Source organism: Sus scrofa, chromosome 6, assembly GCF_000003025.6.
Source record: "Sus scrofa isolate TJ Tabasco breed Duroc chromosome 6, Sscrofa11.1, whole genome shotgun sequence".
Classification (NCBI taxonomy): domain Eukaryota; kingdom Metazoa; phylum Chordata; class Mammalia; order Artiodactyla; family Suidae; genus Sus; species Sus scrofa.
In genome coordinates this window covers 17,645,531-17,672,170 of record NC_010448.4, presented here as the reverse complement: position 1 = coordinate 17,672,170, position 26,640 = coordinate 17,645,531, and the positions used below count along the sequence as shown (strand labels likewise).

General features: G+C 51.6%; 3 protein-coding genes across 11 annotated transcripts; 1 reads left to right on the top strand and 2 right to left on the bottom strand.

Moving 5' to 3' along the window:
* VPS4A (vacuolar protein sorting 4 homolog A) lies at window positions 2,611-14,379 on the top strand. 3 transcript variants are annotated; one of them, XM_005655767.3, is made up of 11 exons: window positions 2,611-2,792; window positions 6,837-6,948; window positions 7,048-7,195; window positions 8,765-8,823; window positions 8,920-9,039; window positions 9,702-9,858; window positions 10,196-10,344; window positions 10,694-10,775; window positions 10,996-11,215; window positions 12,417-12,557; window positions 13,533-14,379. In XM_005655767.3, the coding sequence occupies exons 1-11, from the start codon at window positions 2,772-2,774 to the stop codon at window positions 13,632-13,634; spliced, it is 1,311 nt and encodes a 436-aa protein (XP_005655824.1). In that variant the 5' UTR covers window positions 2,611-2,771; the 3' UTR covers window positions 13,635-14,379.
* On the bottom strand, window positions 13,914-19,874 carry PDF (peptide deformylase (mitochondrial)). 7 transcript variants are annotated; one of them, XR_001303622.2, is made up of 3 exons: window positions 19,025-19,874; window positions 18,462-18,549; window positions 13,914-18,340 (listed from the first exon to the last, which is right to left on the bottom strand). XR_001303622.2 is itself a non-coding variant. In XM_013988509.2 (3 exons), the coding sequence occupies exons 1-2, from the start codon at window positions 19,614-19,616 to the stop codon at window positions 18,475-18,477; spliced, it is 699 nt and encodes a 232-aa protein (XP_013843963.1). In that variant the 5' UTR covers window positions 19,617-19,874; the 3' UTR covers window positions 13,914-18,340; window positions 18,462-18,474. The 7 variants fall into 7 exon arrangements, 5 of the variants coding, with proteins under 5 accessions (XP_013843963.1, XP_020949532.1, XP_005655829.1 ...); XM_013988509.2 differs by having other exon boundaries at window positions 18,993-19,874; XR_298517.3 differs by having other exon boundaries at window positions 18,462-19,874.
* On the bottom strand, window positions 19,870-26,627 carry COG8 (component of oligomeric golgi complex 8). The gene is given in 6 exon segments (XM_003126905.6): window positions 19,870-20,078; window positions 20,081-20,248; window positions 21,782-21,950; window positions 22,633-23,460; window positions 24,198-24,405; window positions 26,132-26,627. Coding segments are annotated over 6 exon segments (1,962 nt in total). The 5' UTR covers window positions 26,620-26,627; the 3' UTR covers window positions 19,870-19,977.

Below are 26,640 nucleotides of genomic sequence, written 5' to 3'. Positions count from 1 at the left end.
GTGGTTACCAAAGAGGAAGAGAGGGGAAGGATAAATTAGGAGTTTGGGATTGACATATATATATATCTGGCAACGCCAGATCCTTAACCCACTAAGCAAGGCCAGGGATCAAACCGACAAACTCATGGTTCCTAGCTGGATTCATTTCTGCTGTGCCACAAAGGGAACTCTCCGGCTAGTATCTTGATATTGATCTTCCAGCTTCCAGAACTATGAAAAAACACATTTCTATTGTTTAAGCCACCCCTTCCATGATGGAATCTTGTGATGGCAGCCCTAGCAGGCTATCACAAACCTGTCTAATTATAGGGACTTTTCATTTTAATTCCATCTTCAAAATTGCACAACCTACCAAATATGTGGGAATAATATGTTCTTAAGTTCCCTGGAGTTCCCATCATGGCTCAGTGGTTAATGAACCCCCGTCTTCATGGATACTAATCAGGTTTGTTACTGCTGAACCACATCAATACCCCCCCCATGGGTTTCTTAAACATGCTGAACTCTTTTTTTTTTTTTTTGTTTTTAGGGCCACACTTACAGCATGTGGAGGTCCCCAGGCTGTGGGTCGAATCGGAGCTGTAGCCACCAGCCTACACCACAGCCACAGCAATGCTGGATCCTTAACCCACTGAGCGAGGCCAGGAATCAAACCTGAGTCCTCGTGGATACTAGTCAGGTTCAGTTACCACTCAGCCAGGACGGGAACTCCATGCTGAACTCTTAATAACCATCAAAAAATCCACCGTGGACCCACAACTCCTGCAGCAATTGCCCTAGGCCTCCCTTCCTTTTCCTCGAACTTGCTGAAAGAGTTGTCCCTCCTCATGGACTGCATTTCCTCATGACCCACTCCCGCCAGACCCCCTGCGGTATGGCGTCTGCCTCCATCACTTGAATGAAACATCTCTGGCTGAGATCATTGGTGTTTCATGTCCCTGTCTGCCTTCTCAGCTGCTTTCAGAGCTCCTCTCCTCCTTATCAATATTCCTCCCCCGACTTCCACGACAGTCTTCTGGCTGTCTTAACTCTCCAGCTGTCTTTCTGAGCTTCCTTTGCAGGCTCACCCTCCTCTGGTCAGCCAACAAACCTTCAGGCTCTGTCCTAGGCGCTCCCCTCACCTCTCTCTACACTCCATTCTCCCCTAGGAGATCTCATTCCAATATCCACAGCTTCCAATATCTAGCTGGCACGTGATGTTTACACAGAGATGTTTCAAAGGCACCTGAAACTCACCATTTCCCTCACTCCTCTGCCCCCCAAACCTGGTCTTTGTCCTGTATTCCCCATCTCAGTGGCATGACCATCCATCCAGTCACTAAGCCAGCAACCCAGGAGTCATCCCTGTCCCCTCCTGCCCCTACTACTTCTCAGCATAACCCATATCCAATCCATTTCCAAGAGCTTATGATTTATCTTCCAAAAACCTCTCTATTCTGTCTATGTCTCTACACGGACCTCCCCCTAGTCCAAGCTGTCCTCACTCTTCTGTACTATAGCAGTAGCTTCATGTGCAATAGCCAGCCAGCCCATCCCTGCAATCCGCTCTCCCTATGAGGGTACAGTCATCTAGACAATTAAAAAAAGAAGTTTCCCGTTTATCTTAAGGCCAAAAATCTTTACCAAGGCCACACGTCCTGGCCCCTGTCCATCTCCCCAGCATCAGTTCACATCATACGTCCACTCATTTTCTTCTCTCTGGCTACCTGAGCCTTCTTCTAGCTTTCTAAATTCTACCAGTGGCCTCCTCATGCCTCAAAGCCTTGGCACAGGCTATTTCATCAACCTGGAGTACTCTTCCCGCCCCCACCCCAGCCCTCAAGCCCCCAATTAAAAGGGAGCCTCTCCTGACCTTGGGCAGACTGCCTTTTAGATGCTCACATAGCACGTGGGACTTCACGCCCAGGCCTCAACGGGTTTATCACCTCCTGATGAACTTCATTGTTTTCCTGAGATTGTAGGCTCCCCTAGAGCTGTTTTGATCATTGCTGCGTTCCAAAAACTAGTACATAGTAGATATTTACAAAATATTGTTGAATGAATGAATGTGAACAACCAATCTGCTATGCTGAAGTTCACATGGGTAGAGGCCCCAGCTTTGAAGGTCTAAGAAAATCTCTTTTCTAAGGACAAAAGTAGAAGAGTTAGTATTTAGAAAGGAAAACAAAGCTGGCTTTAAACAGAGTCATTGGCATCATAATAACAGTTACCAGGGACTGAGCCCACAGTGTGGGATACACTGCTATTAGTTGGCTCATTCACTTCCTCCCCAAGGCCGATAAGGTAGCTTCTAATTATTATTATTACGGTGCCTATTCAACATCAGGAACCCAGAGGTCTGGGGAGTCAGGCTTATTGTGCGAGTTAACTGCCATTTAGGTGCTCTTTTATTCAGGTGGGTCCGGGACTTCAGAATTCCACTCCGCTCTGGCCCCGCCCGACCCGGCCACGCCCTCGGCCCCGCCCCCGGCCACGCCCCCGGCCCGGCCCTCGTCCCACGGCGACCCCGCCCCGGCCCCCAAGAGGCCATGGGGAGCGGAGCCTGCAGTGCCGGCGTGGCCGCCGGGGGGCAGCCGCGCGGCTCGGGCCCGACCGCTCTGGGCTGCGCTCCTCGCTCACCCACGGACTCGGCTCCGGCTGCGAGAAGCCACCTTACCCGCGCCCAGCGCCGACCCGCCGCGCTCCCCGCGCCGGAGCAGCCCCTCGGCTCCCGGGGCCGGACCGAGGCCCCAAGCAGCGCCGCGAGGTGTGGGGCGAGCCCAGGAGATGAAATGACAACGCCAACCCTCCAGGTACCTCGGCACGGCCCGTCTTGGCCCGGCCCGGCTTGCGGAGGCCGAAGGAGGGCGGCGGGGCCTGTGGGCGGGCGGGCGGCCTCTTCAGAGCCCGGGCCTCGCGGCCCCCGCCCCATCGCCCTCTCGTCGCCTCCGCGCGTTTCTGTTTTCACGCGCTCGGAGCTAAGGGTAGCCTTCTGTTCAGAAAGCCCGGCCCCGAGGCCGCTATTTGTGACTGGAGTCCCGGGACCGCCGTGGGGTTGAGCCTCATCCGGCCTCACGGGCTGGGGAAGCTCGGGCCTGGGGTCGGGTTGCCGGCTGTCCCTCCTCGTCGTCCTGCCTCCCTTCGAACAAGCCCTGGCTCCTTCCCATTTCCTCTTCTCGCCCAAAGACCCCTCATTCATTCTCTGGATCGGGAAGGGTGGTGCTGGGCTGGCGCCACCTGGATGCACGACTGACCCATCCTCCAGGTGCTGCCGGCCCTTATTGGACTGGGAAACATAAAACTTGTTTGTGCCTCGAACCTGAGTTTGGATCTCGGGTCTGCCACTTACTAGCATGTGACCTTGGGCTAGTTGGCTGATTTTGGAGTCTCGGGTGTCCTCTCAGTAAAATGGGTTAATACTCTGTAGGGTTCCTGTGATAGTGGCTCTAGATAGAGGACTTCGGTAAAGCATTTTTAACACAGTGTCTGCTACATCGCAAGCGGTCAGTAAGTGATGACAGACAGTGCTTGGGGGAGTTGGACAGGACGTCATGGAGGAAGAGGCATTTGGCCAGGCAGTCACAGAATGGGGGGCTGGGGATTCCTGCAGGTACCTGGAGGTGCAGGGGGAATGGTTACTGCAGTGGAGGAAAGAGGGGAACAGAGGCATGGAATTCTGGGGTACTAGGCCAGGATTTGCTGAAGTCCAAAGCCAGACCCCACCACCCACCAGCAGAAGCTCTCATTTGTTATCACAAGGGTCCACCATCATTGCCTGCAGATGCCACCTGCCTAGACACTCCGTATATGGCTTGTAAGCTAAGAATTTTTTAAAAAAAATTTAAACAAACAAACAAACAAACAGCCTTAGGAGTTCTCATTGTGGTTCACCGGGTTAAGAACCCGACATAGTGTCCGTGAGGATGCGAGTTTGATCCCTGGCCTCACTCAGTGGATTAAGGATCCAGTGTTGACGCAAGTTGTGGCGTAGGTTGCAGATGTGGCACGGATCTGGTGTTGCCATGGCTGTGGCTTAGGTCAGCAGCTGCAGCTCCAATTTGACCCCTGGCCTGGGAACTTCCATATGCTGTACATGCGGCCATAAAAAGAAAAAAATAAAAAAACCCCAGATTTATTAAAATGAAGTCACATGCCATACAGTTCATCCATTTAAAGTGTACAATTCATGGAGTTCCCATCGTGGTGCAATGGTTAACGACTCCGACTAGGAACCATGAGGTTGTGGGTTCGATCCCTGGCCTTGCTCAGTGGGTTAACGATCCGGCATTGCCGGGAGCTGTGGTGTAGGTTGCAGATGCTGCTTGGATCCGGCGTTGCTGTGGCTGTGGTGTCAGCCTGCAGCTGTAGCTCCGATTCGACCCCTAGCTTGGAAACTTCCATATGCTGCGGGTGCAGCCCTAAAAAGACCAAAAAAAAAAAAAAAAAAAAAAGTGTACAATTCAGGGAGTCTCTATTGTGGCTCAGTTGGTTACAAACTCAACTAATATCCATGAGGATTTGGGTTCAATCCCTGGCCTTGCTCAGTGGGTTAAGGATCCAGTGTAGCTGTGAGCTGTGGTATGGGTTGAAGATGCAGCTCGGATCCTCTGTTGCTGTGGCATAGACCGACAGCCGCAGCTACAATTCGACCCCAAGCCTGGGAACTTCCACGTGCTGTAGAAGCGGCCCTAAAAAAAGCAAAAAATAAAGTAAAAAAATTAAGTATACAATTGAGTGCTTTTACTATGTTCATAGTTGTGCAGCCATCACCACAATCACTTTTAGAACACTTTCATCACCCCCCCAAAAAAAACCCTTCAGCAGTCACCCCCAGTCCCTCTATCCCTCCCAACCCTAGGAAAACCACTAATATACTTTTCTGTCCCTATGCATTTGCCTATTCTGGCATTTCATATAAATGGAATCATAAAATACATGGTTCTGTGTGACTGGCTTCTTTCGCTTAACATAATGTCGTAGGTTTCTGCATTTTTAAGTGTCTTAAAAAGGGTATTTCATGGTGTGTAAAAATCATGAAATTCAAATTTCAGTGTCTATAAATAAAGTTTTATTGGAACACATCCCTACTCATTCATGTACGTATTGTTTTTGGCTACTCTGGGGCTACAGAGGCAGAGTTGAGAAGTGATTATATGGCAGGAAAGGCTTAAATACTTACATTCTGGTTCTTTACAGAAAGTTTGCCATTTCCTTTGTTAGCACATCTTTGTTACCCTTTTGGTTTATTCTCAGCCTTTGCCGGATCTGTTACTTGGGCAGTCAGTTTTTTTTTTGCCACCCTTTGCTCCTGTTATGCAAAACTGTTTGCCTCCAAGTTGGCAGCTGAGGCCTTTTGTTTGTGGAAATCTATGGTTGCCAGAAAATTTGAATGTACTCTTAGGTGCATTAACTAGTAGGGTGTCTAGAAGGAGGAAGGGGACAGGCCTCCTCTGCCACGTGGTGGGGGGGCAGAGCATACCTAGAGGATTGTTCTGAAGCCCCCTTTCAAAAGGACACACCCAGGAAAACGTGTAGAGTGGAAAAGCCAAGGGAACCAGGAGGGTGTGTTCTGGAGATCAGAGGCTTCTGGCCATGGGAGCATCGCTTTCATGTCTGTCTGAAGGGCCTCGTGGAGGAGAGTGTTCAGGTGAAGCTTGTGCTTAAGCTGATCATCTGGGAAAGTTCAGGCCTTTTAGCCATTCTCTGTTGGTCGTTGGGGTGGAGCTAAAGCCTGAATAGAGTAGCTACCTATCACCTTTCCTCATCTGTTCAACCTGGCGAGTTCATTTAACATCACGCTAGCCTGACCTACCCCAGGCTGTTTGTTCTGTAGAGCTCCGTGTGTCTTTCTGAGACTTACTACTGTCAGATGAGAAAAGGCCCATAAATGCCCGGGTCCTGCCAAGAGCTGGTCAGGAGGCTTATTGTTCGTTGCCGACGGAACTGTGTGGATACCGGGGGATCTGCCTGCCTGGTGTCTAGTGCTGTATCAGCTTGAGGAGGATAATTCTGGTCATGCTTCCCGGGTTGGTGAAGCCGTGGTTTCTAAAACTGGTTATGTAGGTGTGGGGCAGCTGCCTGAAAGATCCAGCCTGCTTTAAGTTCAGTCCAGAGCACAGGGCTACAGGATTTATGAGGTTCACAGAGATATGCAGAGTGCTTAGGAGGTTCCAGAGGACTGGTCCCCTCCAGTGGCCGCACGTTTATGCTTCTGGAGTAAGCATGCACTTTTCTTCCTGGAGCTACCGGTGTACTGAACCACGGGTCCAAGCATCCCTTCTCTAAGTATCAGCTTGAGGGAACTGTCTTCTCTTTTCAGCCTAGAGAAACAAGTTGGACCAGTGGCAAGAAGGAGAGATCCGTTTAAGTTCATCTCATAAAACTCTTGGACCGAAGAAGGACTTTGCTGGCTGGCTTGCTGGCTCTTCTCTGGCCCTCGAGGTCAGGGGTGGTTTCTAGCCTCCGTATAGAACAGCATGGCAGTCAATTGGTTCTGGTGTTTCCCGTGTTTCAGGCCCAGTCCAGGTCTATTTCTCTTTCCTCTGAAACCATGAAATAGAAAGTGAATTCTCCCTTCAAGCCTTAAATCTGAGATGTTTGACGAGGCTTCCACTTGACTGAGAGAGAGGTTGGTTTTCACTACATGAGCGTATTGCGAAGAGGGATGGCTCTCTTTTACAGGTTCCTTTTAAGGCCTTTCTAGTTGATGTTGGAAAAGTAGCCAACATAATGGTCTGTGACTGACAAATCCCCAGGCAGCCCTGGCAGTATCTCTTACAGTGTTTTCCTGCTCTCTGGAACCCAAGGAATTGCTGGATCTCTTGGTAAGCACTGGCTTCTATGTTTTGCCTTTGCAGAAAGCCATTGATTTGGTGACAAAAGCCACAGAAGAGGATAAAGCCAAGAATTACGAGGAGGCGCTCCGGCTCTACCAGCATGCCGTGGAGTATTTCTTACACGCTATCAAATGTGAGTCTCATGGGGGGTCCTCCCTGGCTGCAGAGCCCCTGCAAGAGGAGGGCGGGCCCTCAGGGGCTCACCGGCCCTTACCTAGTTCCCCTTTTGCAGATGAGGCACACAACGACAAGGCCAAGGAGAGCATTCGAGCCAAGTGCATGCAGTACCTAGACCGGGCAGAGAAGCTGAAGGATTATTTACGAAACAAAGAGAAGCATGGCAAGAAGCCAGTCAAAGAGAATCAGAGTGAGAGCAAGGGGTGAGTACGGAGGAGTGGAGGGCCCCGTCGGGACCAGAGCCCCGATGGGCAGCTGTCTCTTTCCTGTGTAGCTATCATCTTGGTACCGATGCTGTCGTGGACGTCCGCAGCATCTTCCTTTGGGGGACTTCTCATAATAATGATGATGCGTGTAGCTGCTTTCATCAAGCGCTTCCCAGGCTGCTCCGTGTACACTCTCTCATTGGATCTGTGTGGAAACACTCTGGGCAAGGTGGGGAGCCAGCCTTGGACTCTGCGGCCAGACTCTCGGGGTCTAACCCGGCTCCACCACTTCCCAGCCATGTGACCTTGGACAAGTGCCATGACCCTCATCTGTAGGAGGAGGAAGGTAATAAGACTTCCCTCCTGGTGTTGCTCTAAGGAACAAGTGAGATGATGTGGGTAGAGCCCTGAGAAGAGAGCTTGGCGCGCAGCAACTGCTGTCATTGCAGTTATCGTCTTCATCTGACACATGGGGCAACAGACTCGGAAAGGTTCAGGGATGGCCAAGGTCGCACACAGCTAGTACTTGACGGAGTTTGGACCCACACCTGGGGCTCTGTTTCTTTTTTTCCTTTTTTTTTTTTTTTAAAAACATCCTGGGAAGTATCTTTATTTATTTATTTATTTATTTATTTTTTTGTCTTTTTGCCATTTCTAGGGCCGCTCCCACAGCATATGGAGGTTCCCAGGCTAGGGGTCGAAGCGGAGCTGTAGCCCACCGGCCTACACCAGAACCACAGCAACTCGGGATCCGAGCCGCATCTGCCACCTACACCACAGCTCACGGCAACCCTGGATCACAGCCGGGGATCGAACCCACAACCTCGTGGTTCCTAGTCGGATCCGCCGCGCCACAATGGGAACTCCCCTGAGGCTCTGTTTCTAATTCCAAAGCCAGTGTTCCCTCCACAGCCTGTCACCTCACATCTGTAGTTTGAACACAAAGGCTTCTGGGGTCCAGGGGAGGGTGCCCAGCAGGAGGGTGGTGCAGAAGGAGAGAGAAGGTGGTGTGTCAGCTCTCTCCCCAGGGGTGGGAGGCTCTGCACCTGGGTAGAGAGGACATGCCTGTGTTTCGATTCCCCAGAGCGGGAGACACAGTGGGGAAGGGCAGGGGCAGGCCTCTGCAGGCGGGCAGGGGAGTTAAGGAAGGCACGTTGCTCGGGTCGGATAGGGATTGGCCTGGAGGCACAGCCACTGCTGTCCTGGTTTGAATCCCTGCAAAAGGCCAATAACAGCTCCAAGTGCTTGCCTGCTGCTCTCGAAGTCCAGCCAAAGCACAGGGCCCTCACCAGCCCTCTAGGGAGGAGAAGGCCTCTCATTTTACTCCCTTCATGAGGAAGTGAAGCAGGTGATGAGAGCACCTCCTGGAGAATCCAGAGTGAGTGCTGTGATGCGTGGCCTGGCATCCTCCAGGTGCCTGTGCGTGGCTCTCAGCACTGCTGAGCAGGGAAAGTGTCTCTTTAGCACCGTGCGGGCAGCCAGAGCCTGGCCTCACTCTGCTCTGAGAGCCTCCTTGCCAGCTGCCTCTTGCTCCAGCCTCTCATCTTCTGTCTCCTTTCCCAGCAGTGATAGTGACAGCGAAGGGGATAATCCAGAGAAAAAGAAATTGCAAGAACAGCTGATGGGTAAGAGGCTTGAGGCCTGTGGCAGGGGGAGGGGGACGTGGCGAGGACCCCTGGTGGGTCGAGCTCTGAGGTGAAGGCTCTGTTTCCATCTTGCAGGTGCCGTCGTGGTGGAGAAGCCCAACATTCGGTGGAATGATGTGGCCGGGCTGGAGGGCGCCAAAGAGGCCCTCAAAGAAGCTGTCATCTTGCCAATTAAATTTCCACATTTGTTCACAGGTAAGCATTGAGCCACTTTTTTTATTATTATTTTTTTATTTTTTAGGGCCCCACCCGAGGCATATGGAAGTTCCCAGGCTAGGGGTCAAATCAGAGCTGTAGCTGCTGGCCTGTGCCACAGCTCACGGCAATGCCTGATCCTTAACCCACTGAGCGAGGCCAGGGATCAAACCTGGGCCCTCATGGATACTAGTGGTTTGTTACCACTGAGCCAGAATGGGAACTTCATGTTGAGCCACTTAAGGTCCAGATGTAAAAAATAAAAATATCAGGCTCTTGAGGGCTCCCTATTCTGAAGGTGTCCATGTGGCAGGTGGCGGCTTGGCTCCCTTTGTCTTTAGCAGGAGAGGGCCCAGGGCCCGCTCGTCGTGGTCGTCAGCTCTCCAGCTGCTCTCCAGTGTCAGAAACCCTTTTATGATTAGAGCTTTGACTTGACTGTTCCATTGGTAGGCAGGGTCAGGAGCCAGTGCCAGGTAGTGTCACTTTGCCAGGTCATAGGGGTCACAAGCCAGGGCTGGGACCAAGCTCTGGGCAGGTAATTTAGTTGCCTCGTAGAACCTTTCCTTTCTAACCCTGTTTCCTGTAACTGAGGCCTCTCTGCTGCTTTCTGTTCCCTTTCCACCGCCAGGAGGAAGCTCACTTTGGTTCACTCTTTCTCGTAGGCAAGCGGACCCCTTGGCGGGGGATACTGCTCTTTGGACCCCCCGGCACAGGGAAATCCTACCTGGCCAAAGCAGTGGCAACGGAGGCCAACAACTCCACCTTCTTCTCTGTGTCCTCCTCAGACTTGATGTCTAAGTGGCTGGGGGAGAGTGAGAAGTAAGTCAGACCATGGCAGCTGCTCATGGTCCAGCTTCCCTGCCCTTGGGGTTCCCTCTCGGAGGAGCCACTGTGGACGGCAGGGAGAAGTAGCCAGGAGAGGGGTATCTTGCTAACTGGTCGGGTGGGATGCTGTCCTGACAAAGCCAGCGGAAACTGGAAGGCAACTTGGGAGCCCTGAGTCCTCATGAAGGGAAGGGGGAGGTGCTCACAGCAACTGGGTGTCCGGCGAGTGTCCTCTGCTGGGACCTGGTGTAGTTGATTTACTCCCCACGCCAGCTCCCCTGTGCAGTATGTGCAGGCGTCCAGAGCCCAACCTCGCGTCTCGCCCGCACAGGCTGGTCAAGAACCTCTTTGAGCTGGCCAGGCAGCACAAGCCCTCCATCATCTTCATCGATGAGGTGGATTCACTCTGCGGATCCCGAAACGAGAATGAGAGCGAGGCTGCCCGAAGGATCAAAACAGAGTTCCTGGTCCAGATGCAGGGTGTGTGGCAGTCCCCCGTCCCCTCCCTGGTTCCCGTCCCACCGGAAGCTGGCTCAGGGCTTTGTGATTTAGCTCTGGCTGGATCTGACTATCCTTAGGGTGGAGGGAAATTCTTAGCGCCTTCTCCTCAAGGCGAGCTCACTGTGGCCTTGGCTGGCCACCTCCCTGCCCCTTCCGAGGCAGGCAGGGCTTGGGGGGCTCTATCACCCCAGCAAAGCCAGCCAGGGCCCTGCCAGTGGTGACATGGAGACGGCTGCAGTTCAGGACACAAAGCCCCTGAGGCCCTTCCTGCAGGTTCCTACTGATCCTTGCAGATGTTAAGCCAGCATCTGTTTCCCTTTCTCCACAGGGGTGGGGAATAACAATGACGGGACTCTGGTGCTTGGTGCCACAAACATCCCGTGGGTGTTGGATTCAGCCATTAGAAGGAGGTGAGTCTTCCCTGGGAGGAGCTAGGAGCTGAGGTCTGTCTCCGGCCACAGTCAACCTGCTGTTGGCAGTGGCGGGTACAGCCTGACCCTGTTTCTCTGGAGGCTTCTCTGTGTCTGCAGAGCCCTTGGTGAAGCCAGCCACGGGAGGCACCCCCACGCCTCTTCATTGAGACCATCTTGCCATCCACACTCAAGTCCTGCTGTGTGCTTGGCTCTGTAGGTTTGAAAAGCGAATCTATATCCCGTTGCCGGAGGAGGCTGCCCGCGCCCAGATGTTCCGGTTGCATCTGGGAAGCACTCCCCACAACCTCACAGAGGCCAACATCCACGAACTGGCCCGGAAGACAGAGGGCTACTCGGGCGCGGACATCAGCATCATTGTTCGGGACTCGCTCATGCAGCCTGTGAGGAAAGTGCAGTCAGCAACTCACTTCAAAAAGGTGAGCGGCCAGCAAGAAGTTGCTCAGTGTTGCAGGAAAGGGGATATCGGCTTTTTGTGCCAGCTCCCTGGGCAAGTGCAAGGTGGGCCTCTGGCTACTGGGGCTGAGGTTGCACCTGCTCCCCAGCCCTGCAGTTCTTGCTTGAGGGCCACATCTCAGATTGTGTGATGCTAGAGGACAGGGCACCATGAATGGAACCTCTGCCACCCCTGCAGTCAGCACTGTGGTGGGACCTTCTCCAGGCCTGAGAAGTGATGGGTGCAAAATCACACACCGTGAGGAGGAACTCCACTCACACAGCAGGTTCTGTCAGGTGTCGCCGAGGGTCCTACTGTGTGCCTGGCGCTGTTCTGGGTGCTGGGGAGACACTTGTGACCACAGCAGACAAAAATCCCTGTGCGTTAGGAGCCTCATTTCTAGCGGGGAAGACAGACAAAGACTCGTTTCTTAGAGGGCAGTGGGGGAAGACAGAGTAGGGGAGGGAGGTCTGATGTTTCTGAGGTTCCCAGCAGGGGTGGGACTTGGCACTCTTTTTTTGAATTGTTGCTAGTGGAGTAAATTGCTGTCAGTTGGAAATTTTTTTTTTTTTTTCCTTTTTAGGGCAGCATCCACGGCATATGGAGGTTCCCAGGCCAGGGGTCATCGGAGCTACAGCTCCCGGCCTACACCACAGCCGCAGCAACGCGGGATCTGAGCTACGTCCGTGATCTACGCCACAGCTTATGGCAACGCCAGATCCTTAACCCACTGAGCAAGGCCAGGGATCGAACCCACAACCTCATGGTTCCCAGTTGGATTTGTTTCCACTGTGCCATGACTGGAACTCCTAGAAAAACTTTTTTTTTTTTTTTTTTTTAACATTTTCAATGAGACACATTTGTGGTGAGTCTTGATGAAATTGAGGAGGATGAGGAAGATATATAGGAATTTGAGCCGCAGATTGCGATTCTGGAGAACAGTGGTTGAAATAGTATGCTGATCACGAACCTCTGAAATCATACTTGGAGCCACAATGACTACCCAGTCCTTTGAGAGCTTGAAGGAGCCCATCCCTCGGATCAAACTGATGATGTGGAAACCCAGGCATTCGTTTACACCATGCCAGCACCTTCCCAGGACCTAGAAGTCTGAAGCATCCTGCCTCTTCCCCAAGTGCTGAGGGACAGCCTCTCCAGCCAGTCAAACTCCTGTTTGCTTTCAGGTCTGTGGCCCTTCCCGCACCAACCCCAGCATTATGATCGATGACCTCCTGACCCCATGCTCCCCAGGGGACCCAGAGGCCATGGAGATGACTTGGATGGATGTCCCTGGTGACAAACTCTTAGAGCCTGTGGTTTGCATGGTAAGTGGCAAAGGGGAGAGGACCACACAGAGCCAGGAGGTTGGGGGCTTGAGTCTAAGAATAAAAATGTTTCTCCCCTTCTATGTCCTGAGCTGTGGCTCCTCCTAAACAGAATGGATTCTGGGGCTCTGGGTAGCTGGGGCTCCTGCCATTAGACTCGATGGGGACCCAGGAAGGAGGCCGTAGCGTTGTTTTCTTCAACAGGAAGAGGAAAGGCCAGGCGATGACTGCTCCATTGCATGGGTTTGGCTTCTTTTGTACACACAAGGAACCAGTAAATGCCTGGTCAGCACAATTTGATTTGCTGCAGTTGCATAGGCAGCCTCTCACCTGACTAGTCTTTTTTTTTTTTTTTTTTTTTGGTCTTTTTAGGACCACACTTATGGCATATGGAGGTTCCCAGACTAGGGGTCGAATTGGAGCTGCAGCTGCCGGCCTACATCACAGCCACAGCAACACTGGATCTGAGACGCATCTGTAACCTGCACCACAGCTCACAGCAGCGCTGGATCCTTAACTCCCTGACCGAGGTCAGAGATCAAACCCGAGTCCTCATGGATGCTAGTCAGGTTCGTTAACTGCTGAGCCATGGCGGGAACTCCTTGCCTGAGTAGTCGTGACCTCACCTTATCCTGGTCTTGGTGGTGATCTTGTCTCTCCTCTGAGGCAGGTGTCTGCCATTGCGCCCAGTGTGGTGCGCGTGCAGTTAGAAGGAGCTCATGCGAGTTACGAAATGATGGGGACTTAGATTCTCTCACCCGGAAGTAGGCCGTCTGGAAATGGCCTGAGCTGCCTCAGGAGAGAAGAGCATCCCTGCCCCCAGAGGCATTCTCGAAGACGCCGGGCACTGGGAGTCTGCCCCTGGGGGCAGGGGTGACGTTGGAGGCAGCTCCCACCCTGGTGTGCACGGGGCTGGGGCAGGCAGAGGCCCTGGAGCCCAGCCCCCCCCTCACCTGCAAGCACTTGTCTTTGCAGTCGGACATGCTCCGGTCTTTGGCTACCACTCGGCCCACAGTGAATGCAGATGACCTCCTGAAAGTGAAGAAATTCTCAGAGGACTTTGGACAGGAGAGTTAAAAGCTTCTTCACTTGCGTGATGGTGAAGGTGGGAGGTTGATGGGGGTAAATATATGGTACTCTCCACGTCATTGGCCAGACAGGGCTCCGGGGCTTGTCCTACAGTCACTGCAGCGTCCCTCTGCTGTCTGGCCACCAGACAGGGAGCAGGAAGGAAGAGCCTCCCCGGCTAGAGATGCAGAAGCACGTTCAGCACCCAGTGGAATACGGGCTCTTCCTGCTTCCTCCTCCTCCTCCTCTTCTGGCTGCTCACCACCTCCTGGTCCTGCCCCTTCATGGTTTTTTTTTAAACCATTCTTTGTTCCCCTAAATTAATGCTGCTTGGATTTTCGTCTTGTTGATAAATAAAAACTCCCTGAAGCGACAGGGAGAGGGAGCAGCCCCCGCTGTGGGGTTGGTACAGCAGACCTTCAGAACAGCTGGCCAGCGCCCCGCCGCCCATCCTTCCAGACCCCAGTCTTTCTCCTTGTGAACAGAATGGCTGATGCCCTGGGTCCACAGCCCAGGCTCTGCCGGGAAAGGCCAAGAGTAACGCTAAGCCATGCGCTCCCTCTGAGCCCCATGTCCTCCCTGCAGGAGGAGAGGACAGGTATTGTGAGCACAAAGCTGTGTAGATCAGAAAGAATGAGGGCAGTTGGGCGGCTTTCACCGCCTCCTTCCCTCTGAATGTGAGAACACTGAACCCAGCCACTGCCCCTGGGTCCCTGTCCTGGAAATGGGCTAATAAATCCGTTCCCCTTCTTGAGCCATCTGAGTGATCTCATCTTTGACCCTTTCTGGGGCTCTTGCTTCCAGAAAGACCCTCTGGTTTCTACTCTTCTGTGGAGTAGTAGGTAAGTAGAAATACCACCAGCTGCTGCAGTTCCCGGGCCTGTTCTGCATGCAAGTTCACGAGGCCTTTCTCCCCCCAAGGCCTCAGAAGTATGGTGGCAGGTGTTTAAAGGACCTGGGCAAACGGGGAGGCCTGTGGGCCAGACATGGCCTGTGGTTGTACTTGGTTTGATCTGCTGCCAGCATTTAAAAATCAGGAGGTGACGTAAAAATTTAGATCAGTTGCGGATGAGCAGCAGCTGTCCACTTCATAGAGGGACTGTGCTCTCCAGCTCACCCATCCCCATTCAAACGGACGCATTTGCATTGCTTGTCCAGCTCCCTTGGGTATTTAATTTGTGACAATCCTGGTGAGCTCCTTAAGGTCCCAGAGCTGGCACTCCTGGGAAGTGCAGCCTGAGGGGCAGCAGCAGCAGTAGGTAGGGGCTGTCACACGTTCTCCACAAGCCTCTGAATACACAGAAAAGGCCTAGTATCCAGTTGCTTTAGCTCTCTTCCCCCCTCAAGAACCTGGTAGTATTCCTCTATATCTTCAGTCAGAAAGGCCCAGATCTGATTATGGTGGCCACTTCTTGATCATGTTAGCTTTGCTCGGTGGTGTTTGATTTGGGGAGGAGGCTGCTGAATTTGAGCGAACTTTCGATTGGTTCTTTGAAGGCTCAGACTCAGTGTTCCTCTCCAATGCTGGTCAGCCCCAGTCTTTTTATCTGGAGCATCAGCAGGCCTGACCTGCAGATGACAACGTGGCTGGGATCTTTGTCATTCACTTGAGTTCCCACATTAATGGTCTTGATTAGTTATGTCCCTTCAGCCACCAATCACTATTAGTGCCCCCTGCCTGTACTGCTTTAACTTAGCTGTGTTTTGTTTTGTTTTTAATTCTACCTCCAGTTACCTTTACTTGAATTACAAGGTCCTTGCCTTTTTTTCAGCCTGCTTCCTCATTTCCACTGCTTGAACAGCTAGGCAAGTCACAGCGGTTAGCAGAAACCATAGGGCCGCTGTGATTCATCCTCAGCTCTAGTCACAGCTTTCAGAGCTGCCCTGTTTCTCTCTCCACCACCAGTGACAGGGAGAATGTCCTGTTCACTACTGAGGGTGACATGGTGACCTCATCATCTGTACTAAACATGACTGATAGGTGCAGAAGAATTTCCTTCCCTAAATGCTTAATGTGAAATCCACTTCTTCCCTATTGGGGAATGCTGTTCTAAACCTTCTGCCTGCTTTGGCTTTCACTGTGTAAGCTGCCTTCTAAAACTTTTATTAGCTCAAGATGCTGGTTTGTGTGTGTGGTTTCACAGCTGCCCAAGGTGGGGGAGATTTTCTTTGTTGGGAATGCAAGGATTTGTCTTTGGGTTGTAGTGTCTTCGGCTAGTTGATTAAATCCTTCCTTGTTTGTGGATTTGGTTACAACAGTAAATCTCATGTTGGCAGCAACAGACAGTCCCAAGCTTTCTGAGGGCCTCTCTGAGCAGTCACTTACTCTGGGGCCTTAAGTCAGGAAGCTTCAGGCAGATACTACTGATACACATTACACGGGCAGTACTGAGGACCAGCACCCTCACAGTGCTGTGCCAACACCTCGGAAGGCGTTGGTGCCACCCTGCAGGAGCTTCTGGGCATCGCCCAAGGGAAAGGGGGCTCACTGAATTCTAACCTCCCTAAGGATCCAGTATAAATGAGAACCCGATCTAGATTCCCTGCTGGCCAAGTCTACCGTCCCCTCAGGCGGCACTGGGCCCTACTCTCTGAAGTATGAGGCACAGAGAACCACTTGACTTTTGCCTAGCCTCCCAGGTCTGAGATTTGGCTGTTTAGAGAAAGCCATGGTGAGAGGGGAGTCTCACCTGGGGTCGTTTAATTAACTACTGTTTAAGACACGTTTTCTCTAAACAAGTTGCTAGACTTTTTACTCCATGGGTATTTTTTAACACTGTGATATTTGATTTTATTATTTACTTTTTTTGGCTACGCCTATGGCAAGCAGAAGTTTCCAAGCTAAGGACTGGGCCACTGCAGTGGTAACCCCAGATCTTTCCCCTGAGGCGCCAGGGAATTCCTTTTATTTTATTAGGTATTTGGATTTTGAAGACTTTGTTTGGTAAGAGCACTTGCATTGCAAAATTCAACAAAATCGAGGTAAGACAAGTATGGAAAGAAGCTCCTTCACCTTTTGACAAAGCTCTGACAGAATCTTAAAGCTAAACACTGGTCAGCGTGATGCTAATGTACTTTTTCAGAGTAAGTGTGGTGATGAGGAGGTACAAGTTCTGCTTTCTGTTTCTGTCCATATTGTGACAGGAAGAGGCTCATTGCTTCTTCTCAACTACAGGCATTCCCCACTTTTCAAAAATTCACTTTACACCACTTTTATGAAAGATTTGTATTAGTACCTGTTTTCACTAATGGAAAAGAAATTCAAATAAGATTTTCACTTTTACAAAAAAAAGCTGAAAGCTAAAACAGCATTCAGCTTGTTTTGCGGTGAGTCGTTAAAGAAGTGGTGCGTACCCACAGCTGCCAGGGTGGCATCGACAAGCTCTTTCCCTGAGAACTGCTCTCAGCATCAAGTCCCCATAGCTTTGAACTGTGTGAGCATCTGTGCTTTATCTCAGTTTATTTTGTGCATCTGTTAGCCAGACGTGTCCTAAAGAATTGCTTCTTCCACTTATGCCATTTTGGCCTAGGAAAGGTTTCATCAGAATGTTCTTCTTTCAGATCGTGTGTGAAAGGTTATCACCCCTCCCCAGCCCTGCTCCATGGCCTCCACCCAAAGAATGAGGCAAGTACCAGCTGCCTCAGAGATCTCAGCAGAAAAATCTCCCCCAGCTCTGTTACAGGTGGAAAGCAAAAGGTGGAGACCTAAACTATCTGAACCTGTTAAAAATGTATGAATGTATAATGTATATAATGTTACATCAGCAGCATCATTGAACACTTCCATGAACTGGGGACATTCTGTCTTGTGTTTTACTTCTATAGGTAAACAGGTGTCCAAGACAAACACTCTGTAGTAACACACACATACACGAGCCTTTTGTAAATATAAAAACTTGGTGAAAATGATCAATCAGAGCCTTAATCCGCTTTTTTTTTTTTTGTCTTTTTAGGGCTGCACCCGCAGCATATGGAGGTTCCCAGGCTAGGGGTCAAATGGGAGCCATAGCCACTGACCTAAGCCACAGCCACATCCATGCCAGATTTGAGCCATATCTGCCACCTACACCACAGCTTACAGCAACACTGGATCCTTAACCCATTGAGTGAGGCCAGGGATCGAACCTGCATCCTCATGGATACTAGTCACATTCATTTCCACTGAGCCATGACGGGAACTCCTTAAGCCACATTTTTAAACATAGCCTCCAGATGTTTTGGGATTACATTATTGTCAAATCTTGGCTTTGGGAATAGATGATACAGCTCTTCTAAAATGTCTACTGAGATTGGTTATTTACTTGGCCCCTTATCTCCATATAAAATTGCCAGGAAATGTGTCCTTTCATTTAGGGGAGTTATTTTTAAGTTGAAAGCAATACATTGTCTGTAACTCATTTCAGGGCAAGTATTTTTAACATCTGCCAACTCAGTCTGGCATGCATCGGCAGTCCACTGTCAGCAGAGCCAATACCAAGTCCATGTGAAGTAAGACATGCTCAAAGCTGAAATGTTTGCGTCTTGGTTTTCAGGCTCCTCAGACGCAGCAGGAAGGCTTTAGTCATTCACCTCCATCCAGTGGATATTTGTAAACGTCTTGCTGTCCATTTTATCAATGAATAGGAGGCCCTGTAAGTGGTCCATCTCATGCTGGATGATGCGGGCTGCCCATCCACTTGCCTGCCACACCACTGGCTCTCCTCTAGGGTCCAGCCCTGCAAAGGAAGTTACAACCTGAGTGAGGACATGCTGAACTGCATCATTCTCAACCTTCTTACCCTTTCCCTGCCCCTGGCAACATCAGAAGAAAATGCAGGCAGCAGCCCCTATACTTACTAGAAAAGATGTCTCAGCTCTGCCTCTTAACCAAGTATTCAACCTGGTTCCCAACTGTGACAGGTAGGTTGCTGGGCTCACTATGGGGCTGAGATGAGAAACGATCTTCTTGCTCAAGAGAAACAATCATCCCAACCCCAGCAAAGAACCACATTCTGCAAAACATCCCGTGCTATGACAGACAGGTAATGGCTGGGCAAAGATGGGTCCCACTTCTCCCACTCCACCAGGATGACAGATATTATTGGGCAGTTATGTGTGTGTAACAGAGTGAGCCAGATGGCACAGGGCAGAGGATGGGGTGTGAGCAAACAGCCGAACAGTCCTCCCTTCCAACCCCTGCTCCCGTCTGGCTCTGCTTTCAAAGGCGCCTCCTGCCTCAACTCATTCCCTCAGTCCTGAATCTCCTCCCCTCCTGGGTCCTGCTGATTAGCCATCAACACGTCTACACTTTAACAGGAACTTTGCGGAAACCCTTCCGTGGGATCTGAGGCCACCGCCTCCAAAGGCAGAAGAGACGCACGCGCTTACCCAAAGGCCCCAGGGACCCCACCGCCCAGCACCTGAGATCTGCACTGCCTGGAAGCGGGGCACGCAGGCCAAGAAGCCGGCGACGCTCTCGCAGCCCTCGGGGAAGGTGACCAGGCGGCTGTCCAGCACCCGCAGGCTGGGGTTCACGAACACGTGCAGGGGGAAGGGCTCCATCTGGCGGATCTCGCGCAGGCGCGGCGCGCAGGCGTGGAAGAGCGCGTCGGGGAACTCCAGAGCCAGCACCTGCAGCGGCACCCCGAGCTGCGGCGCGCTGAGGCCCACGCAGTGCCGGCGCCGCATCACCTGCACCAGCCGCTGCACCAGCCGCTGCAGCTCGGGCCCCGCCAGCTGCGCCGGCTCTACTGGGGCCGCCACGGCCCGCAGCGCTGGGTCCCCGACCTGGCACACGCGCGGGTACGGCGGCTCCGGCGCTCCCCGCACCAGACGCCGCACGTAGCGCCAGTAGGAGCGCCGGCGCGCTGGGCCCTCGGGTCCGTCCGGGACCGGCGTGGAGCTGCAGGCCCGGGCGCCGCCGCCCGCTCCCCGCAGCAGGGCCGGCCTCACGCAGCAACGCGCCCGCGCTTGCAGCCACCCCAGCAGCACCACAGCCTTCACCCGATCCATGGCGCGTGGAGCAGAGCCGCCGGACTCCAGTCGCCAGGGACGCTGGGAAGCGTAGTCCTCGGCCGTTTCCGGGATCGCCGACGCCGCTCACACTGCTCAGCCCGCCTCTAGGTGACGTCAGTCAACTTTACCGCTTAATTCCATTTCTGATAGTTTAATCAACCATTTACAGGAAGAATCAGGTTTCCCTTCATTATGCCGTCGCAGCCTCGCCCTTGCCTGTCGGAGAGGAGGCACTGCAGGCCGCCTCCAGCCTAAACCCACGCGGCCGCTCGCGTTCCCCGAGCCCTGCAGGCAGTCAGCCCCTAGGCCGCCCACCCCGGGACCCGCCGCACCCGGTTCTGGGAGCGGGAGGCGCCCGTTAAGTGCCCGCGCTGGGTTCGTCCGACTGCAGCGTCCCCGCGGATTCCACCTCTTGCTGCGGGTCAGGGAAAGCTGGGGAGACAGGCTCGAGGTGTGGCCTTCGGAAGAGGGTTCTGGTGCTGGAGCTGCGAGCTCCGGGACTAGCTCCTTCTCGTCCAGACAGAAGACCATCTCTTTCTTCGGCAGGATAAAGGCGAGAGGCTCGTGGACAACGCTGACGTTCACATGCCCAAGGTTTCCGTACTTGGGGAGCTGAGTGGGTGGAATGCCTGGCCCAGATGGAAGGGAAAGTACAAAAAGCGTTAAGTAAGTTTAAACAGTGATGTGTCACCAAAAAAAAGAAAAACCACTTATTTCCTATTTGCATACAGTAAAAGTCATCTGTGTGATTCAGGACAGGAAGCTATACTCTAAAGCCAGCTGGGATGGTAATCGGGAAAAGCACTCAGAGTAGGGGGGATGGAGGAAGTGCCAGCAGAGCCTCTGCAGACACCGGCTTCCCTGTGCCACGCCCAAAGGAAAGCTGGGGGCAGGCGGAGAGCAGCCACTCTGCCGGGGTGATGACTGGCCCACTGTGCTTTGGGCCTCCCAGAACCCCCTCACAGGCACAGAGAGAGTGGGCACACGGACGTGAAGGAAGATTGGAAAAAAAAATTTTTTAAAAACACCTAAGAGTTCCTGTCGTGGCTCAGTGGAAATGAATCTGAGCATTCCTGAAGAAGCAGGTTCGATCCCTGGCCTCACTCAGTGGGTTAAGGATAGGCGTTGCTGTGAGCCATGGTGTAGGTCCCAGTCGGGGCTTGATCCTGCATTGCTGTGGCTGTGGGGTAGGCCTGCGGCTACAGCTGATTGGACGGACCCCTAGCCTGGGAACCTTCATATGTCCCGGGTGCAGTCCTAAAAAGACAAAAAACAAACACACAAAAAAAAACCCTTCTATAAATGTTTCATATCAATGGAATCATACCATATGTGGTTCTTTTGTGACTACCTTTTTCCACTTAGCCAGAATATAAACATACTGTATGATTCTACTGATAAGAAGTGTTCAAAAAAGGCAGTTTTTTTGCAACAGAAAGTAAGTTAAATGGTAGCCAGGGCCTAAGGCTGGGATTGGGGAATGAACACCAAGGATCTTTCTGGGGTGTTGGAAATATTCTAAAATCAGATGGTGGTAATGGATGCATACCTCTGTACATTTACTAAAAACACTGAATTTTACGAATAGGTGAATTACTTAGTATGTGAATTAATTAAATCAATAAAGTAATTTAAAAAATCTTTTTCAGGAGTTCCCGTCGTGGTGCAGTGGTTAACGAATCCGACTAGGAACCATGAGGTTGCGGGTTCGGTCCCTGCCCTTGCTCAGTGGGTTAACGATCCGGCGTTGCCGTGAGCTGTGGTGTAGGTTGCAGACTCGGCTCGGATCCCGTGTTGCTGTGGCTCTGGCATAGGCCGGTGGCTCCAGCTCCGATTCAACCCCTAGCCTGGGAACCTCCATATGCCTCGGAAGCGGCCCAAGAAATAGCAACAACAAAATAGACAAAAAGACAAAAAAAAAAAAAAAAAAAAAAAAATCTTTTTCAGAGTTCCCGTCATGGTGCAGTGGAAATGAATCTGACTAGGAATCATGAGGTTGCGGGTTCGCTCTCTGGCCTAGCTCAGTAGGTTAAGGATCTGGCATTGCTGTGGCTCTGGTGTAGGCCGCAGCTACAGCTCCGATTGGACCCCTAGCCTGGGAATGTCATATGCCATGGGTGCGGCTCTAAAAAGAAAAAAATCTTTTTCCTCACTTTTCTTACCTAAGATCTGTGCTATCTGAGCTGGAGGAAAAAGGACTTGGAGACAGCGATTTAAATAAGGAACAAGGTCTTCCAGGAAGACAGTGCAGAACTGGAGGAAGAGCTCTTGCTCCCCACTGCTGAAGGCAGCCTCTTCAGAGCGATGGAAGGCCAGAATTACTTGAGTTACCTAAGAGACAGGGACAATCACTGGGTTAGTCCATCACCATCAGCAGTGATGCAGTTTTAATTAACATCCCTAATCAGCTGACTTTGGATTAATCAAAAAGGTCATGCTTGGTGGGCCTGACTTAATCAGATAAGCTTTCTTAAAAGACTGTAGACGATGGCCCCAGAAGATACTCAGACAGGAGAGATGTTCTCCCACTGGCCCTGAAGAATCAAAAAGCCACACTGTAAACTGCCTACAGAGTCAGGGGGTCTCTAGGAATTGAGGACCTCAGTCCTACAACTGTAAGGAACTGAATGAGCTTGAACGGAGGGGACCCCGAGCTCCAGATGAATCCACAGCTTGGCCAACACCTTGACTGCAACCTCGTGAGCAGAGGACCCACCCAGTTACGCTATGCCTGTACTCCTGACCCACAGAAACTGAGATGTGATAAATGTAAGTTGTTTTAAGTGGCTGTTTGTACGATCTTATTATCTGGTAAAAGAAAGTGAGTACATTACTGAGTCATTACTATAGGTGAGCTTTGGATTGTTCTAGATCCCACAAAGGGAGACTAACCAGAGCTTCTCCACCAGAAAAAGCTCTGAAACTACACTAAACCTAAGTCAGCAGGTACCACTGTCTCATGGGCTGGTTTGTTACACAAGTCTGGCTGCCCGTTACTAAAGAAGGTGCTCACCTTGGCAAGGGCATCCTCTAGGGCCCCAGTCACATCCGGTGCCAGGGCCACAGGACAGCAGAGGCGCAGATCATTGAAGGCAACTAGAATATTGTTGAGGAAGCAGGCAAGGGGCGGGAAGTCTAAGAGCACCATGGGCGGCTGCAGGGTCCCCGGCTGAGTGACGGGAATTGGAGCGGGCAGGTTACTGCTGCCCAGGATGGCTGGAGCCGAGATGAAGGTGTAGGAGTTCATTTCATCCTGGAACTTCTCCACTGCTTCCTGAATTGCTTTCTGGAAAGTGCTGATAGCCACTCGCTGAAAAACAGGAGCCAACTGACCCCGGAAATCAGCCCCTACCCGGCTGAAGGACAGCCCAAAGTACATGCACTGCCCCAGCAGAGAGTCCAGACGGCTGCCTATCCCCCGGTTGAGGTCAGCCTCCAGCACCTGCAGGAACTGCGAGATTTTCTGCAGCACCCAGCCATGGAAGATGGCACTCTCATTAACAGTGTGCTCACCCACAGCAGGGGGCAGCAGTGGGTCCTCATCTGAGAAGATGGCACGGTACTGGGTGATGATATCAAATAGATGGACACGGCAGGCCTCAATGGTTTTCGTGATATGGAAATAGGGGTCGTCATTGGGGATGGCAGTCAGGATGGAACGGAGCCAAGCATCTCGGGCCTGCAGAAACTTGACCCTCAACTCAGCCTCAGTGAAGATATCCATTTGCCGGAGGAAGCCAATGACACGGAGGCAGGCAGGGAGCTGGATGTTGGTCCTCAGTTGTTGGATCAGCTGGCTCAGCATCAGTTGCATGGACTGGCGCACTTCATTCACAATGCTCTGGCGATACAGGGGGTGAGTGACCACGCTGAGACGGACATTCCTGGAACCCATTCAACTGCCCCTGAACACCACAGACCAATATTTCCACTGCCTCCCCCAAATGGGAAGTGGATTTCCTAACACTGCTGCACACAGGTTCGCCAACAGACATTGGGTTCACTGTGGCCTACAGGCCCTGCCTGGTTCTCCTGCCCTCACATGCTTCCTTATGCTGTCCCCTTACTCACTGCAACCCAGTCAGAATGGCTGTCTTTAAATTTCTAAACCTCCCCCCTCCTGAGCCCTCTGTACTTGTTCTTACCAATTTCTGGTTTGCTCTCCCCTACTCTTCCTGTGGCTGGCTTCTCATCACCTGGGTCATCAGCTTAAATGTCATCACTCCAGAAGAGCCTTTCCTGACTACCTAGAAAAACCCACCTTACTCTCCTTGCCCATTCCATGATTTAAGACACTAATTGAAAGGATGCTATTTATTTGCCAACTATCAGTTTATATTCATGAGAGCCTGTCTTTGTTCACATTGTATCCCCAGCACCTGGAAGAGATCACTTCCAGGTACATGATTAATATTTATCAATTGATTGAATAAATGAATGTATATTTTATGATTAAGCCTGCCTGGCTGGCAGAAGCATGCAAGGAGTTTCCCTAAGGTTTCTGCCTAATGGTTCAGTGATGACCACAGAATTATAACAAGCACATCAGTTTGAGTCCTCTCTGGGCAAGTTGGCTACCTGGATGACAGGGATGGAGGAGTATTTTCTCTCCAGTCGGTGTACGTAGGCTGCAAGCTCCAGGGCCTCTTCATAATAGCTGTTCCGGACACAGGTGTCCATGAGCTGAGGTATCTCCAGGATTTCCAGGATTTCTGTGTGCCGGTTTAGAGTCAGGGTGTTCATCTGGCGATTGGAGCTGATCTCCTCAGCCTCTTTCACAAAATTCCTAGTAACAATCAGGAGAACGTTAGTGGTTCTGCATCCACCTTAACTGCAATTACCGAGCATTTACTATGAACTGGGCACTGGGCTGGATGATTTTTCTGATTTAATCTTCATACCACACCCATGAAGTTAAATACTTTTATCCTTGACGAAATTTTAACCCAAGACTTTAAGCAAGTTGTCCAAGATCACACAACTAATAAATGATAAAAAAAGGTTTGAACCCAGATCTGTCACTGAACAAGCTGTAACAAGGTAGTCTTTAGTTTCCTCATTGGTAAAATAGTAATAAGACCCACCTCATAAGGATGTGAGGATTAAATTAGATCATGTATATAAAACATTTAATGCAGAACCCAACACAGAGTAAATGTTCCTCTAATAATAGCTGCTCTTTTTTTTTTTTCCTTTTTTGTCTTTTTAGAGCCGCACCCACAGTACATGGAGGTTCCCAGAGTAGGGGTTCAATTGGAGTTGCAGCCACTGGCCTACACCACAGCCACAGCAACACCAGATCTGAGCCACGTCTGCGACCTACACCACAGCTCATGGCAACACTGGATCCTTAACCCACTGAGGGAGGCGAGGGATCAAACCTGCGTCCTCATGGATGCTAGTCAGATTCATTTCTACTGAGCCACAATGGCACCTCCAATGACAGCTATTCTTCTTTTCATAATGCCTGCCTAACCTAGAAACTACAACCTTAACCCCAAGTTCCCTCAGCCTCTTAATCTTCTCCTATGCCACTGTCCATCCTTAGTTCCTGCTGCAGTCTCCATTTCTTCCCCATAACTGTAAAGTCCTGCTTTATGAAGCTCCCTGTCTTTTGTAGGGTATTGGAAGAGTACAGAAGCCATGGTCAAATGTGCAAAGACAAAGAAAACTTGAAACTTTTATCATGTGAGGTTGGAAAGCAGAATTTGTGGATTGAGGTTCGAGAGAGGCAGAATATGGCTCGAGGAGATCCTGTCGTGGAGCAGTGGAAAGGAATTCGACTGGTATCCACGAGGACACATGTTTGATCCCTGGCCTCACTCAGTGGGTTGGGGATCCAGAAATGCCGTGATCTGTGGTGTAGGTCGCAGATACAGCTTGGATCTTGCAATGCTGTGGCATAGGCTGGCAGCTGTTATCTCCAATTCGACCCCTAGCCTGGGAACTTCCATATGCTGTGGGTTCAGCCTTAAAAAGGGAGGGGAAAAAAAAAAGAATATGGTTCCGATAGGACGGTTTGTTTGGATTTTTTGGATAATTTTTACTGCCCCCGAATGAGAGGATTTCCTTGGCATTCTCCTATCAATGAAAGTTTTGGAGCCAACGACCCTGGTCCAAGCTACTGTGTGTACCTGTGTGTTGTGTGTATATGTATGAAGGTGACAACTGTAGAGTGTTAATTATGTCAGATCCAATGATAAGTGCTTTGCATGGATTCTCTACTTAGCGCTCACGACAGCCCTACGAGGCTGCTGGGTTCCAATTTTGACTTCGAGACTTACTAGCTGTGCCTTGTGTCAGTCACTAACCTCTGTGTCTCGACTTCCTCATATACAAAATGGGAATAATACCTACCTCGAAGGCTGCTGTGACGTTTAAATGGATTAATAAAATGCTCAGATGAGAGCGTGGCACCTGGTAAGCGCTATCTAAGTGTTAGCTATTTCCCTCATCGTAAATATTAGCTGTCACAGCTCTTAAAAGCCCCTTAAACGCTGGGCCCGCCGCACCTGCAGCTCTGCTGGAAGCTGGGCAAGCGGTCGAGCAGGCGGCCGAGCGACTCCTCCACGTCGCCAAAGAGGCGATGTATGCGCTCGGTGCACTCGGCGCCGCGGATGAAGGTCTTGTAGTTGGCGAAGGCCAAGTCGCGCGTCTGCTGCAGCAGCTGCGCTCGCTCCTCCGCCAGGCGCTCTGGCTCGCGCCGCAGCCGATCCAGCCCCGAGCCGCTCAACTCCCTGAGGTAGCGGCCCACGTCGGGCCGCTCCCGCCACTGGGCCTCTGGGAAGCGGTCCCGGAACAGCGATGCCAGGAGCCCTTCATCCTCCACCTCCCCGAGAGCAGCCGCAGTGGCCGTCGCCGTGGCCGAGGCCGCAGTTGAAGCAGGGATCGTCTCCGTCGCCGCCATCTTCTCAGCAGCGGCGTCCCTTCGCCTCCCGCTCGGCGAGGGCGCTGGCTCGGAATCCAGGACCGGAAGCAACGCCGCACTTCCGGTCTCCATGGCGCCTCACCCGGCCGGCTT